The following is a 16408-nucleotide window of genomic DNA, read 5'->3' as shown; positions in this document are numbered from 1 at the left end:
ATTTCAAATTATTTATCAAATCCCTCCATCTAAACGAAACCTTGAACTTTTTCATTTCCATTTAATTTAAAAATACCACTATTTCCTAACCTAGATTGACACTATATCAAGAAGTGGGAAGGAAGCTAATCATTTAGAAAGCCAATTAACAACCTAAATCAAATTGCAACTTATTCATATAAAATCCATTTTTGCTAATTATATCGACTCTTTTTTTTTTTTTTGTAGTTTTCTTATGCCTCCCACACCTCCCCCAATACCCTTCCCACCCCTAACCACCAAATCCATGATTCAAATCTTGCAGAAAAAACTCTAAAAGCCCTCCCCTCCCTTAATCCTGGGTCAATCCAAATAGTTATATGGTCTCCAATTAGCAAACTACACTAAATTAACTCCGAAAGTTTAACCCAATGAACTCCTTTTTTTTTTTTCCCACTACAAATGCACTCTATATTTAGTCAAAAAGAAAATATCATAAACAATAAAAAAAACTATTCTGCCAAGAAAATTTACCCTTTTTCATTTTTTTTAACTTTCAATTTTCTTGTTTGTTTGTCACAAAAAGGTGCTTTCCTTGCTTGCCCACAAAGGCAAGCCTTCTCTCACAAAAAAACCTAATCTCCCTTTTTTCCATCCATTGCCCCTCCTCCATTCCTTCCTCATTATATCATTCCATGCCTATCTACTTCATGCATAATTATACTCCTCCTCATCATCATCATCATCATCCCCCCCATTATGATCACATATAACAGTATATAAAATTAGTATTTATATTTGCGGTATAAAAGGATAAGTACCAGGGCGAGTACTGCATATTTATACTAAGAAGAAGAAAAGAAAGGACGGTGGGTGCTGTTGGCTAATTGGCTTTTGCTACAAGAAAAAAAAAGAAAACTCTGAGGAAAAAAAATTATATATATATATATATATATTTATACCTAATCGAAAGAGAAACGCACTCACGCAGTTTTACATCTCACGCTTTGGAGGGGGTGTGGTTTTTTGGTGGGACTATTTCTCTGTGGGCTTTCTACCCTTTGCTTTCTTCCGTGGCTTCCTCTTTAGGTTATGCCGTTTTCCCCTCAGGTACTAAAATTCCTTCTGCTATGTTTCTTTTTATTTATTTATTTATTTTAACTTTTTGATGTTTTATGTTTGAATTTAGGGATTATACGATTAGATCTGAAATGGGTTCGATTCAGATTTGGTAATTAAATTGATTTGTATTGAGATTTGAGATCTCCGGTCGGGTTTTTATCAGGGATTTTTTAAAATTGGTTCTATTATTTTTGGGGTTTTTTAGTGGTTTGAATTTGATATCATGCTTAATTCGATGCCAAAAAGAGAAGGGTGAGGTTGTGGTTATATGGGTTTTTTTTGGGGATTTGTACATATACTGGTCTGGGTTTTTTCTTATTGGCTTATGCTAATTTTATTCGAGTATTTTCTGTGATTTTTGAGAGTGATTGCCTGGTAACTCATAAGAAGTTCCATATCTATGTGCATATCTTGATGGGGTTTAAATTAAATAAAAGGGTTAAGGGGTTATGTATAGAGTGAAAGTATTGAATTTGGTTGTATTGGGGTAAGGACTGGCGGAGTTATGTTGTCCATGAATTATCAAGAGATATCGGTCAGGAAACTAATTTGCTTCTTCCGGATTTGAATCTCTAATGCGTTGATGTTTAAGATTGAATTTATGATCATGTTTTTGAAAATAGGTAGTGGTAATCATTACAGATAATGGTATTAACATTTTGATTTGAATATTTTGGTGTTTTAATGATGAAGTATAAGCTCAGCAATGAACAGTGTTGGTTTCCCCCTCTTTCTAGTTGGTTGAGTTTAGTTGAAGGTGGAGCTAGTCCAGTATCAAGCCTCTGCAGAACTTTTGCTGCTTCGCTGTTTGCATTGCTAGTGTTCCTGTCTGCCAGTTTTGTTTAAATATCTTTTGCTTTCCTTATGCGTTATTGCCTGAATACGAGTTCATCTCAGTAGCTTTCTTTGTCGTTTGAAGTTACACGTGTATTTAGGTTACTTTGTTATTGGATTTGGATTTTGCTATATTCAATTTTAACTAGTTGCTATGTTGCAGGCTGTATCCGGCTTCGATTTGAAGGGATTAATTTCACTTAGGACATGGAGCAAGTATGCCTTTGGTCAATTTGTGACAAATTTCGGAGTTTCTCATTCCAGGAAGTTCTTGATTGGCGGTTTCTTATCGCTGGAGGCTTTCTTCTTGTTTCTTTTGTCAATTGCACTTAGTGAACAGCTTCTCATGAATGATCAGTACAGGAGGCCAAATGCTAATTTTTTCTGAGATAGCTGTTGGATCTTTAGAACACTTCTATATGTGAGCTGGACTTTTTTACTCTAATTCACATAGCTGGTTATTTTAACTGTGGCCATAGAGTTAATCTGTTCTTTGTTGGTTTTTGCTAGTGCTTTGTTGATACATCGTCCATTCGAGATCCTTTGGATACTGTCTTCTCAGGTATTCTTTTACTCCATCTATTCATCTTATTCTTCTATTTAGTTTTTTCCCCCCGTACTGCCAGTCTCTTAACCCTTACTCTTGCTACACTTTTCCTTGTTGCAGGACTGAAGTCTGCTAGCAATACAAATTATACATGATCAAAAAGTCATAGATAATCTATTGCACTGCTCGTGCATAGTTAGTTTTTCTTACTATGTGTAGTCTTTTAAGTTGATGGATACCTACTAAGTGTGGTGTGTTGTTTACTAAAGGTTTTGCATACACCTATATAGCACGGTTGAGGTAGTTGTCATACCTTCTACTGAAGTCTCAGTCAACCATGTTCTGATCTAAGCATCAGATCTGTCAGAGATAGTTGTTCATGGTTCAGTTATCAGTTTTTGGACTGGTAACAAGATGGTCAGCGGCTCTCGTGTTTCCGTGCTCATTTTGCTGCATCTCTGTCAGGAAACCTTTGATGTGTTAAATTTTATAAATAAGGCTGTGGAGGCTGTCGACCATAATCATACTGGTTTTGCCTCTGCATTCAAAGTCGGAGAAGATTAACATTTGGAACCCTCTGAGTCAGCCACATTTTAGCTCGATTTAATAGCTTTCCTTTACAGTCATCTACTTAGTATTAAGTCTACTACTTGTTCTTTGTTCTGGAATAAACTGGGTGTTTCCTGCTGTTGAGATCACAGAAATGGAAAGGTTAGTGTGTGGTCTTTATGACTCTTGGCACATTTTTTTGTTGTTTATTTCTTAATATGATCAAACGTCTGACAGATACAAGATAATCAAGGAAGTTGGAAATGGTACTTTTGGAAGTGTTTGGCGAGCATTGAATAAACAGACTGGCGAAGTGGTAAGCATATCTGCGGTTAGGCTATCTTGTTGAGTATGTTGATAATGTTGTATTATGTTTTCTCAGAAAGATGTAGGAGTCTAATAGGAAAGAAATCTGATGAGAGAAGAAAATTGCAAGAGTATGTTTTCAGTCACTGCTATTTTTTTTATTTGCTATAGACTAATTATTTCTGTCCTCAGGTTGCAATTAAAAAAATGAAGAAGAAATATTATTCATGGGAAGAGTGCATTAATCTGAGAGAAGTCAAGGTGATGTCGTTTTGCCACTTTTGTCTTCTGCCTCTTCTTTTATGCCTGTACATGAAAGTGACATTTTTTTGTCCTCCCAGTCTCTTAGGAAAATGAGCCATCCAAACATTGTGAAGCTCAAGGAAGTGATTAGAGAACATGACATTCTGTACTTTGTATTTGAGTACATGGTATGCTGTGGCTTTGGGTTTGAAAGGGCTTTTATCCTTACAGTGTTAATTGTTAGAGGCATGACTGGAGTAATGTTCTGTAATTTCTAGGAATGCAATCTTTACCAACTTATGAAGGACAGGCCAAAACTATTCTCAGAAGCTGAAGTAAAAAATTGGTGCTTCCAAGTTTTCCAAGGTCTTGCATACATGCATCAACGTGGGTTCTTTCATCGCGACCTTAAGCCAGGTGAGTGTTTCATTCATTGATGCGCTTAGGGAAAAAGATAATTGCTTGATCCTTAACTGACTTTTGTATGCAAAGTTGATGTCAAATTTAGTTCCATTTTATTTAATGATATATCTTGTTATCCAGAGAATTTGCTGGTCTCAAAGGATATTATTAAAATTGCCGATTTTGGTCTTGCTCGTGAAATCAATTCTCGACCACCTTATACTGAATATGTTTCAACTCGATGGTATGTCTTCCACCTTTCTACTCCTTCATTTGGAGGCATATGAATGCTTCTTCCTTTTATTTGGTCACTAAGGTGTCAGCATGCAGGTATCGTGCTCCTGAAGTTCTGCTCCAATCACCAACATATGGTTCTGCTGTTGGTGAGTTCAATGTTAAATCTTTCCTGTGATTTTCTAATAGTACTCTGAACTGCAGCTTAGTTTTGTTTGTGTTATGCGCAGATATGTGGGCAATGGGTGCAATAATGGCTGAATTATTTGCACTTCGTCCTCTGTTTCCAGGGTCAAGGTATACGATTTGTTATTTTTATATGTTTTCTTCAAGCAATTTTGACAAAAGACTCTGGTTCTGTCCTTCCAGACAGTAAAGTTTTTTGTGCATGTGGCTCAACTCTTATGTAAAAAGCCCTGACTTCTGCATTTTGTTTTTCTACTCCTATATTAGTGTCATACTGGCTCAAATATCTTGTCTGTTACGTCTGTTGTCACATTCCTTAACAATGTTCTCAGCAACTATGTAAAGTTATGGATCTTTGTTAAGTTTGTTGTCGTGGTTTTTTATTAGTTGCATGGATCATCTGGTTGGTTTGGGTTGAAAGTCTATAAAATTAACTTTCTTCGTCGCCATCACGCATTTTATGCATTCACCTGTCGTTTGTAGTGGAATAAGCCTGTAGCAAGTCACTGTTGACATTTGTTTCTGCTGTACTTTTGCAGTGAGGCAGATGAAATATATAAGATATGCAGTGTTATAGGGACTCCAACGGAGAATGACTGGTCTGAAGGACTTGAACTAGCTAGTGTTATTAACTACCAGTTTCCACAGGTATCTTGGTTCTGATCCTCAATCTATTTTTGGTTGTCTATAGGCCTTAAATTTTCTATTGCCACGTTAGGAAGGAAGGCAAGATGCTAGGCCTGTGCCTCTGCTCTTTGTTTTTGTTCCATTTTAGTACTATGCAAAATCCATTGATTCGAGCCCCTCCCACAACTTTTTCATTTTTAGTACAAGTGAAGTCTAAAGATTCATTTAGAAAATCTCAGTGGCACTTTTGCTTAGTGTAGAGGACAGTTTTTTCTCCAGTTCTCTTTAGTGAATTATTTGCACTTGGCTGATATTTTTTGGTGGTTTTGAAGTTGACAGTCAAAACTAAGTACTAACTTGTCAATTTGATGTATCAGGTTGCTGGTGTCCATCTGTCCGCCTTGATGCCTTCCGCTAGTGAGGATGCAATTGACCTCATTCAAGTAAGTAGCAGTTTATGGTGACAGGAGTTTACTCTCTCTCATTTGTTTTGTGAATTTTGACTTGATCTTAATGTGCTGAGATTGTCTTATTGGTTAGAACTTGAAAATAAAATGGAAATAAAATGAATTTTTGCAAATCCACTTGTTAATTTGTTTGCACTACTTTGGATTTGTAGTCATTATGCTCATGGGATCCATGTAAGAGGCCAACTGCCTCAGAGGCAATTCAACATCCTTTCTTTCAGGTGATGAGCTCTTCCTTTTTTCAGAGGAGAAATTTATCTGCAGCAAAGTTTTCTGTGACTGACTTTATTGTGTTTTTGCAGAGTTGTTTCTATGTTCCTCCATCTTTACGCACTAAAGCTGCTCTTGCTAAAACGCCTCCATCAGGTTTGTCTTCTTCTCAGATTACCTTTCCTTTTTCTTGGTGTGGATTTCTCTGGGTGACATGCCTCGTGTTTCTTCATTTTGCAGCTGGAACCAGGGTGCCGGTGGAGCAAAAGACTGGTAGGAGATATTCGGGCAGTTTGCCAAATGTGAAGTCTGCAAACAACTTCTCCTCCGTCAAGTCAAATGCATCTTCCTATGCAGGTAATATCTTAGTTATACTTGTGATTGGAGTTCATGATATTCTAAAGCCCTGTTTGAAGAACTGCCACCACTGCAAAGAAAATTATTCTGATGCTGGATGCTTACTGTATTTTGATAATTTTTGATTATATTTTGAGGTGATAGGTCAAAATGAAGTGCATTTTTGACATATCTCTAGATGTGATTCTGATGCAACTTGTGCATGTCAAAGATTGGTTTTTGGTGAGAATATTTGATATGAAATTTCTGTTTAGTGTATTAATAAGTTGTCTTCCTTTGCTTCTGACTAGTAATTTGTTTATGTTGTACCATATGAAACTAGTAGTTTCAGACGCGGTGTCCTGTGAGAAGGTGATCTTCTTCCATTTAATTCCTTGAAATTGAAATCTGCAGATTTGATACGTAACTCAAACCTGGATGTTGGTCTGGTCTATGCAGCTGCCTAGTTATCTGTTTTTAATGTCAATGTTTAGCTTTAACGGAAATCTGGTCAGAGGTCGGATCCTGGAATATTGTCTAATATGTACATTTACTTGAAATTGGGAGCTGCAGATGTGATACATAACTTGAACCTTGGTGTTGGTTTCAAGATTGATTTGCTTATTATAGCCAATATTTACCTCTGACAGATTATATCAGAGGTCTTGTAGAACATCTTCTAATTGAGTTAATTTTTTCCAGGTGTACAAAGGAAGTTGGAGATGAATTTTCAGTTTCAGGTACACATTTTCAATGGCCTTTTCTGCTGTTGTCTTTTCCTGTGCTTTGCTTGGGTTCATTCACAGTAATGATGGGATAGTGAACATTGTTTACTCACCTGTATAATGTCCTTGCTTCACACTTCAGGATGAGCAGAAATATTCTAAGAGCACTTTGAAGCAACCACCAAGATACCGACCACCTGTTAAGAATGGTCCAGGTGAGCCCCCTTTTCATAGCATAGCTTGTATTTTTGACTGGTCTCTTGGGAGATTTGTTGGTACAATTACTACTAAGCAACCCAATCCCTAAGAAGCATTTGAATATTCTGGAGTCGGTTGGTAGTTCTGTAGATATTTTTGTTCTTTCTGAAGATTTTAATGGCCTTGGATACCACAGCACTACTCTGTTCCATTTTGCTTCGAACGGGGTGCTATTGGGTTTTTTTGGCCTTTGGGTTAATGATGGATGGCTTTGGGCCTTGAGTGACTTTTGCTTGGTTATTGTGGATGTCTTCTATACTGGATCAACTTTTATGTGTTTCTTGAGTAACATTACTGAAATTGATTGTCTGCTAATGATTGTCCCTTTTTTTTTGTTTTGTTTTTTTTGGGGGGGGGGGTGGTTATGCATATTTTTGTATAAATGCTATACAGTAGTCAGATAGGTACATGGTCAACCTTTTGTGAAGGCAATCTGGCTTGGGTATATTGATGTCGTCTCTCATGTTGTCCTTGGGCAATAAATGGGCTCTCCTTAATATGCAATTCTCTTTTTTTTTTTTGGTGGTAATAAAAGGGACATATGCAATTCCCTATTATCTAAGTGGTTATAAACTTCATATTTTGCAGCTTCCACCTTTATGGGGAAGACTCGTGGAGTTTCTGATACAGCTGAGAAGTTTTCAAACATGACCATTGGATCTGGAAAACCGTCTTTAAAGTCACAGCAGCCTCCACCCATGAAGGCTGGAGGATGGCACGGGCAATCTGATTTGTTCCTTGGACGATCTCAAGAGATGCTTCCCGGAAGAACTTTCACCAGGAAAGTGGCAGGATGAAGACATCTAAAAAAATGGATTTTGGTGTTTAGTAGTCTGAATAATGTGGTGTTGTGTGCTTACTTTTTAAGTCTTGTCTTATTTGGGGGCTGAAATAAAGAGTCAACCGTCCGTTTGATGAACATGGTACAAAACTATTATGACTGCAGTACTGGTTTTGTAATGCCGTCCTGTGTTTAGTTCTTGTTGCCGTTTGGTCCTCTGAGGTACAGTGTGTTCATTCTCTGCTGGTTGCATTCTGTCAAAACCTTGGAATAAAGAAATATATTACTGTTCCTTTATTGATGGTTATTTATTGTACAATTGTGAGCTTATTGTTAAGTAACAAATCTCGTCGCTTTTCCTTCTCTCTCTGTGAATGTGCATGTCATTTAGCATATGCAGCTCTATGTTAACAATTTATGGCTGGAAGTGAAAAGGTAATAAGAGAGAGAGAGAGTTGAAATTCTGCCCACTTTGAGAACTCACTCCCAATTTCCGCCCTCCAGAAATTTGCGTTAATCTGCTTTCGGAGCTTTATTGTACATCCATGGAAAGAGGACAAGCCCTTGAACATGGCACATCAAAATTGCCAGAACCCATCATGCTGCATTTGCGTTCGTTTCCAAAACCCAAAAGAGCATCCCAAATTAGATTAGTATCCAAGTGTGCAGGGGCAAAAAGCTGAAAAATAAAGGCTTGATCTCTGCATGCCTCGTCTGATTCTTGAATCTAAAACCCATTGCAGACGTGTCCCTGACGGCTGACACAATGATCTGATGCTAATATTGCACGAGATCAATCTCAAACTTCTTGAACAAGGTAACGGTAAACAACTTCGAGAACCTAGAGGAATTTCGCCAGATGCAGAATATCAAGTTGACAATACGCCAAATCAAAGTTTCCATTTTTGAACATTTGAAAATCAGTCATTGCCATGATTTGCATAGACTCCAAATTTGTTGTCCTTTTCTCAAAACCACATAGTTTAACTTAAACAGAATGTTAAAACAGTTCGTGTTTGATGTTCCAAAGATCGATGGATTTGAATGCAGAGGCCACAGCATTCCCCTCCTGTAGTACGTTATATCAGAATTGACAGTCTTATGGTTCTTCATATTGAATGCAATGCTGAGAAACTTGATGCGATCTTGAACTTTTCTTAATTTGGCAATGAGAGATGGTCCACTAGCCTTGACCTGAAATTTAAATGTGTGTGTTTTTTTTGGGCATGATATTAATAATTCCTAAAAACATCCCTATGTTATTCAGCTCTTCTGGATGGATGCTCTGTTGTTATCGTTCTAAAGTCGTAACAGTCATGTTGCATTGTCTTTGTCTTGGAACATTTTTCATTAAGTTCATATAGACAGATACTTTTGGACCAAGAGCTATCAAAACCACCTCAATTTCAAAAAAAAAAAACCTGCTAGTAATGAGCTTTGGAGAAAAAGATGTAAAGATTTGGAAGTCAGGATCTTGAAGCAGCACTGAAACATGTTGCCATCTGAGCTTTAGGATTGAGAAGGCTTTAGTTAAATCTCCACAGCATTTATGGCAGATCAACTTAGAATGGTGCTATGCCTATATAAAGAAAGATAAGCATTCAACCAAATTCCAAGTTAACACTTGTGAAAAAGTATTGTTGAGTTGTTGGTTGAAGAGTCACTTGAAAATTTTCGTAATTGTCAGCTCAATTTAGTAATAAAATGCAATTGAGCCCACAAACCCAAGATGCTTGTGACTTTTGTTTGGTAAAATGACTTGTTAATATCATATGTTAGGTGAATAGTTTAATTTTTGTAGAATGGGAAGCAGAGTGGCATCTGGGGTTTTGGATAATGTGATATAGCTTTGTGACAACAATTAGCTCCAAGAGTTCCTGAGGTTTCCCACGATCTTGTTGAATCCTGGAATTTAATCCTGGCATGCTATACTTGAAAAATATGCAAACAAATGGGCATCAAACACAGAACTTGAAGGATTTTTCATGTCAGAAATTAATCAAGAATGAAACAAGAACTATGAACAGCATGCATGTTCTAGCATTACATGCTTTTGATTCAACTTCTCTTGTCATGCTAGAAAGCTGACTTACAGAGCAAAACCATGGAATTTTGTCAAGAGCCAAATAATCCCCACAACAGAGCTGTTAAAAAGGAAAAAAATTTAAGGGAAGACGAGGCTCAAAAGAATTTGAGATCAGGGTGTAGGCACTGATAACTAAATAGTAACAAAAATGGCATGCCAAGCTAGCTTACAGCATTGTCCATGGGGTGGAGCCATTTCAAGTAAGCAATACTACATTCTGAGAAGAGTCTGATTGTCCCATTACCAGGACTGAGCCTCTTTGATCATTCTATCTTGACTGTAGTTTGTTTGGCTGGCAGGTGGGGTGGTATTTCCAGATGCTTGTTGGCCTAAAACATTGGAATGTTTTCTTTTAAAATTTCAGGCAACTTAGTTAGTACTCGCTTTCCCCAGTAAACTCCATCCAGAAGCCTACTTCCTTTAGAGGTATTGAGTTTGTATTCTATCCCTGTTGGATTCCCACCAGAGCTTTGCATGTACTTCCCCGAACTTCTCACGGCTGTAGAAAATTGAACAAGGAAATGAGAGACGATTTATAAACATATCTAACCTTTAGCATTAATGATCAAGCAATTCTCAACGACCAAAAAACTATCTTCCTACAGAAATAATTAACGCATCATCTATTGAGCTTGACACTGCAGTTATTCAAATCCATTTGGCAAAGAGAGAGCACAGAAAAAATTGCTATCAAGGGACATTTTGTCAAATTGTTCAGACCTGAAGATCCAGGCAACAACAAATGGAAAAAAGGAACAAAAGCAAACACGAATAACCTGAAGTTGGGGTGTTGTACATAAATCCTAGCTTGAACTCATTTCAAGTACCACCCTACCTAATTCAGTCAAGAGGAGGCCGATATTTTAGAAGAAGACAACCACTATACAGTATTATCTCCTGATAAGCTGCTGACAAGAATCTTTTTTTGTTAAACTAGTCTTGGTTTTTCTTTAGCATTTACTCAAAATTTCTAGCCAATTGTAGGCAGATTGTCAGATGATTTGATTACCTGAATCTTACACGCCTTAGCTCCCTGGTTCCATCTGCCAATTGTCTGATAGTAATATATACCCCTGGTTCATCTTGTTCCACCCACTCAGACTCGATGTCACTGGCATTGCTTATTGAGGCTGAAGCCTCGTCCCTGGAGGAGGTTGTCGTTCTAGATGGATCCATTGATGACATCTCACCCCTTGGGCCACCTGATGCATAAGCACTTGATCCAGCCATATAATGTTGGCTGCTGCCTTGGTCTGAAGGATCAGAGGGGAAATAACCCTTGTTTCCAGGAGGTCTATAGTAACTTCTTGGGGTCCATTCTTTGTTAACAGATGGAGTCATCATTGGGCTTTCCCTAGCCGATCCAAGCCTCGAGTAAGAAGAATCCCTCTGCATCAGAAGAGAGAAGCTTCCATCACTTTTGAGATATTTGGCATGGGATTGTTATGCAAGAGGATCTGAGTTTTCAGTTGTCATGTGCAACTTAAACTGGTATTTACTATTTACGAGTAAATTAGTGCATTTGCTCGTGTCTAATGAAGACACCGTGTTCCATAGGTACAAGCATTCCCAAAAATGCAAAACTTAAAAGATTAATACACTTTTTGTTCATATTGTTGTTTAGAACATTCATTCTTAAGTTCCAGAAACTGACAATATAGCCCACTAATGGATCCATCCAAGTAGTTTATACAAAAGAATGGCTCAACCATGTAGAGGACAGTCAAAAAGTTGCGTAAAAGTTGGACAAGTTAAAAAAAGGCACTTAATTTATAATGTACCTTTCAGAGACAAAAAGCCAGCGAGAGAAACTAAGTTCTGCACAACTGGTGTAACTTAAACCTAAGTTTTGTCTTTCAACAGATTCGTTTGCCCAGTCAAATGGTCCATTAATTGATATTGTCAAGAATAAATTGATACTCCAAGAGAAAAACCAGAGTTCTTCTAAGCTGTTCAGCTTAAAGGTGTAAATACACAGACAAGCACAGAAATGGTGCAGCTTGAATGAAAACAAAAGGTTTTTTTTTTTATTGTGGGCACTACTACTATATCAGGATTTCACGATAGTTGCCGACATTTCAGTCCTGACGGAGCTAATATATCGTTCTTGCCAGGCCAAACATCAGTTAACAGATACAAACATGTTTGAAATGAAAATGACAAGTATGAAAGTTGGCAATTTAAGAGATGTAAAAGAAGGTGAATTACCCCATCTTCTGATCTTGAGGGTGTGTTAAGAGCTTGCCGGTTGAATCTTTGGACATTATACAGCTCCATGATCCGATCATAATTTTCACCCCACCACCTTTGTGCTTGCCATTTGTTGAACATCTCACGACTTCAAATCAAAATGTCGCAATAAGATGAGCATGATCTATCACTAACGTCAATTTGAAGTAAGGTGCGAAGGATTGAAATTTGAGAACCATCTGGCATCCTATAGGGCCAGGTTTTCTCATATCATGCTAGAAACCACGTGACATGGACTCATTCATGCAGCATGATTAGTTAGACCAGCCTTTCCCAAGGACCAAAAATAATGTATGCATGTGAAATAGGAATGGCTCAAATATTGGTGGTCTACTTTACATATCAATGTAATGACTGTCTCCAGGTTGGACCTTAAAGATGGGACTTCATTACATGAGGTCCACACCACACAGGGAGTTCGGTGAATTCAAGTCAAGCGTCAAGAAAGGACCAGACTTGTTCAAAGGGACGGTGACAACACCTTGAAAGATTCATTACAATGATGTTTTGGTAGCAATCCATGTTTTCCAGCCCCAATTTGTGAAAGATATTTTGGAAATGCAAGAATGAATTGGGCATTGCATTTAAGATATTCACACAGGAGGTGAAATATTAAAGCAATTGACGTAAAGAAACAGAAAGTATCTTTGAATTACCTAAAGCGTATTCTCTTTAGATCATTTCCACCATTCGGGAGTGAAACAAAAGTAATTTGAACTCCAGGTTCCACCTGTGCCATCCATTCTTTTGGTTCATCCTCATCTTCCAGCACCACATCACCAGACTGTGAGATAGACTCTTGTCCGCCAGGAGTCCTGTCACCACCAAATGCCCCAGTGAATCTTGAGTCATGTCGGCTAGCAGACTGAGGGCCAGTTCTTGTAAAATCCCAAGCTGGAGTGGAATTTGAGCTTCCTGGCTGCATAAAAGGGTAGGGTACTCCCTCTGAAATTGTGTCGAAATCTGGATATGGTCGGCCTTTTCTGAAACCACCTGGGCTTATGCTCGGCTTGCCTTGCTTACTACCCGATACTTTCAAAGCAATATCCTTAATCTGCACACACATGATGATAACAATCAGTGATAATTACACAAAACCAGAAAAGCAACTTTATTTATTAACCAACAAAGGAAAGAAGATCAGTCATAAACATGTGATATTGACATGTATTAAGCAAAACCACCTTCCATGAAAATTGTACTAATAAACTAGATGGACATGGAAGTTGTATACACAACTATTTGTCTTGTTTCAAAGTAATTATTGAGGAATTATCACTCGTCAAATAGTTTTTATTTTACTTACTGTTGATTCTTTATTTTTGGTTGCAGAAGTTACACGAAGAATAATAGAACTCACACAGGCAGTCTTCTGCACCGACATCAGTAATAAAAATTGCAGAACCATCCACAAATTTTCAAGCTTGGATGGTAAATTCATGTTTTAAACAACAGAAATGTGAATAACATGAATTAGTGAAGCAAGTGCAATCATGGACTTTAGTAAAATACATGATACACCAATTCTTTCTATCCCACTGCAAACTGGCAATGATTTAACCAACTGTTATGAAATCAGTGAAGAAGTACATCACAAACAATTTAACATGGTTTTGCCACATCTTCTTCTGTACATAAATAAACTGAATTGACCAGCAGGAGCTGTATACAGGCAGATGGTGCAAGGTAGAGTCACATTTAGCATTTAATTTCCTCACAACCCAACTGGCCTCGTGGCACTTGACATTTGAGTACCATCTGCAAAACTGTGGGTAGACAGGATTTCAATGGTGGGTCAAGTCATAGAAACTTGGACGAGTCTTTATCAAACATGCGTGTTGTCTTTTGTCAATATCCCCACTTGGAGATAGTGACCCTGTTCTTATGGCGTTGCATAGTCGCATTTTATAAGGATGAATTGACCCAAAACACATCTTAGGAATATACCACGTTAAAGATTGACATACCACGTTAAACTATCCCTCCCCATCCCACTCCCCACAATTCCCCCCTTCCTTTCCCCCCCAACCCCCAAAAAAAACAAAGAAAAGAGAGCATCATTCATTTTAAGTTGTCAAAAATAGAGAAAAGGAGCTCTTCTAGTTCTGAGCTTCAGTGAAATTTGAGTTGGCCCCTCCCCCCCAAAATCCCACAAATACCTGAGATGGCTTTCATGTTTTAAAGATATGATCATCAGAAGGGTCATGCTTTGCTTTCGCAGACCTGGTGAGCTATCAGTTACCAATCCCAATGCTATCTTTTAAAGAAATTTGAGTTGGCCCCTCCCCCCCAAAATCCCACAAATACCTGAGATGGCTTTCATGTTTTAAAGATATGATCATCAGAAGGGTCATGCTTTGCTTTCGCAGACCTGGTGAGCTATCAGTTACCAATCCCAATGCTATCTTTGATTCTCAATCATAAACAGACTACTCGATAAATTAGAGGGGCTGAATGCCAGTCTCAGAGTGAAAGTCTTTTGCTTGGTTGGGACCTTTCCTGAAAAAAACTCTCAGGTGGCCCTACAAAATAGAACTGAGAAGAGCAGACCTGCTGGTGTGAAAATCCCAGTTCCACAAAAATTAGTTATAAGTGGTAGAATAGGAAAAGCAGCAAGCAGTTCTTGCATCACTCTTTTCTCAGTACTACCATTTATCCAGTTAAATTCACGTATAAGTATGATGGTTTCTATGCAGAAGTGGCTAGAGAAAGCTCTGTTGCTAAGACAAAAGCAAAACACATATGCAACCAAAGATTTAACAAGAAACTATCTAGCCATATTGGTAATTCCGACATTGGATCTTCTGACAGTGAAGATTCAATCGTATCAAATAAGCCCGACAAAGAACAGAGGATCCAAAGCTGGAAATTCCTCCAATCAGTAAGATGAAGATTTACTCATGAAAGCAACAAAAAGAGTATCAGATGAAGATCTGTCTTTAATATGAGCTTTCATTTGAACTCAAGACCTTTAGTCATCTTTTCAATTCAAACATTCCATTTAAATCTGGTCAATAAGCTTGAGATTTCCTATGACGATCCTGTCATTAGAAAATCAAAGCACACTGTTTGATCATTCAAAGTCTTTCCACAAAAAGGTTAAAAAGAAAAAGAAAATCAACGATGGAAGAGAATGGGACCAAGATTAAATCGGACACATGATCCAAGGTGAACCATGTCTCCATCAAATTAAGTCATAGTCATTGGCCAATCCCAACCCATATGCCCCACTTATAAAGCTTTAAAGCTTCATTAGCTGTGAACTAACACATTTTTGGTCCTCCCATCCCATATGGACCAAAACCAAAAGCATATTTCTTTCTCCAGCAGGGAATCTTCTTCATAAACCCATTTTTCTCAGTTCTCACTCTCCCTTTTGCAGAATCAAGAAAACCCACAAAAATAAACAATCCATATAAACAAATATTTCCAGTACAAAACCAAAACCAACCCAGGTAGGAAGGAAAAAAAAAAAGAGGGATACAGATACCCATGCCAAAGCCTTTGGAACACACAAACCAATGGTTGGTAAGTGGACCCTACTAAAAGACAAGGAGGAAAAAGTGGACCCCAATTAAGAGATGTATTGGCAAAAGCATTGTCTTAGATACTAATCTTTGTCTGTTTTCACAAAGAAGAAGTAAAGAGAAAAAGAAACTGGCCAAAAAGAAATAAAGAACAATTTAGCCAATAACGTGAATGCTAGTCTATTCTATAGTCCAGTCTATACCTAAATAAACTAGGAGCATACTAAACTTAATAGAGTAATAGGGGGTGTAGGATTAGAACCTGCGCCGTCAGGCTTTTGACGGCTTCTTTTGTACTGGGAGTCCCACGCGCGCTTTCCTCTCCCCCATCTTCCGTCCTTTGCTTGGAGCACGTAATACACGTCAACATCTTTTCTTCCTTCTTCTCCTCCTCCTCTTGTTCCAAAATTCTGTCCTTTTTCTTGTACCCTTTTTTTTTTTTTTTGTGTTTTGTGTTTTCTTTATCTGCAAAAAAAAAAAAAAATCAACAAAAACATATCAATCCCTCAATGAAAATAACACAAGTACCCTCTTGTCCAAATAAAGATCAAATTTGGATTTCAAAATCTTTGATAGGAAAAGAAGAAGAAAAAAAGAAAGAAATATTGCAGCCATTGTGGAGAATGACTATATAGTAAGTCCAACAAGATAAGAAGAAAAACATATTTAGACAAAAAAACACGAGTACCCTTTTGTCCAAAAAAGATAAAATTAGGATTTCAATAATATCTTCGACAGG

General features: G+C 37.7%; 2 protein-coding genes across 3 annotated transcripts; one reads left to right on the top strand and one right to left on the bottom strand.

The window, feature by feature from the left end:
• Window positions 1-922: 922 nt before the first annotated feature.
• Window positions 923-8108, top strand: LOC113781662 (cyclin-dependent kinase F-4). Its single transcript, XM_027327632.1, has 19 exons — window positions 923-1089; window positions 2099-2356; window positions 2446-2497; window positions 2603-3193; window positions 3269-3347; window positions 3530-3598; window positions 3679-3768; window positions 3859-3997; window positions 4124-4226; window positions 4313-4365; window positions 4447-4513; window positions 4942-5050; window positions 5407-5472; window positions 5649-5717; window positions 5799-5862; window positions 5947-6063; window positions 6745-6782; window positions 6910-6982; window positions 7614-8108. Exons 4-19 carry the CDS (start codon window positions 3186-3188, stop codon window positions 7820-7822), a joined length of 1353 nt encoding a protein of 450 aa, XP_027183433.1. The 5' UTR covers window positions 923-1089; window positions 2099-2356; window positions 2446-2497; window positions 2603-3185; the 3' UTR covers window positions 7823-8108.
• Window positions 8109-9824: 1716 nt separating this feature from the next.
• Window positions 9825-16095, bottom strand: LOC113781197 (protein Brevis radix-like 1). Of its 2 annotated transcripts, none has more exons than XM_027327075.1 (5): window positions 15932-16095; window positions 12799-13196; window positions 12101-12230; window positions 10902-11281; window positions 9825-10391 (listed from the first exon to the last, which is right to left on the bottom strand). In XM_027327075.1, the coding sequence occupies exons 1-5, from the start codon at window positions 16037-16039 to the stop codon at window positions 10313-10315; spliced, it is 1095 nt and encodes a 364-aa protein (XP_027182876.1). In that variant the 5' UTR covers window positions 16040-16095; the 3' UTR covers window positions 9825-10312. The 2 variants fall into 2 exon arrangements, with proteins under 2 accessions (XP_027182876.1, XP_027182877.1); XM_027327076.1 differs by lacking the exon at window positions 15932-16095 and adding an exon at window positions 14302-14365.
• Window positions 16096-16408: the final 313 nt, after the last annotated feature.

Source organism: Coffea eugenioides, chromosome 8, assembly GCF_003713205.1.
Source record: "Coffea eugenioides isolate CCC68of chromosome 8, Ceug_1.0, whole genome shotgun sequence".
Lineage (NCBI taxonomy): Eukaryota > Viridiplantae > Streptophyta > Magnoliopsida > Gentianales > Rubiaceae > Coffea > Coffea eugenioides.
This window is presented reverse-complemented; position numbering and strand designations above follow the sequence as displayed.

Coding starts and splice junctions, on each gene's coding strand:
- LOC113781197 (XM_027327075.1), bottom strand. CDS start 16,039: ATGTTGACGTGTATTACGTGCTCCAAGCAAAGGACGGAAGATGGGGGA. Junction 12,231..12,798: donor CTAAAGAGAATACGCTTTAG/GTAATTCAAAGA, acceptor TTTGATTTGAAG/TCGTGAGATGTTCAACAAAT. Junction 11,282..12,100: donor CCTCAAGATCAGAAGATGGG/GTAATTCACCTT, acceptor CTTCTGATGCAG/AGGGATTCTTCTTACTCGAG.
- LOC113781662 (XM_027327632.1), top strand. Junction 5,051..5,406: donor TTAACTACCAGTTTCCACAG/GTATCTTGGTTC, acceptor TTGATGTATCAG/GTTGCTGGTGTCCATCTGTC. Junction 5,473..5,648: donor ATGCAATTGACCTCATTCAA/GTAAGTAGCAGT, acceptor TTGGATTTGTAG/TCATTATGCTCATGGGATCC.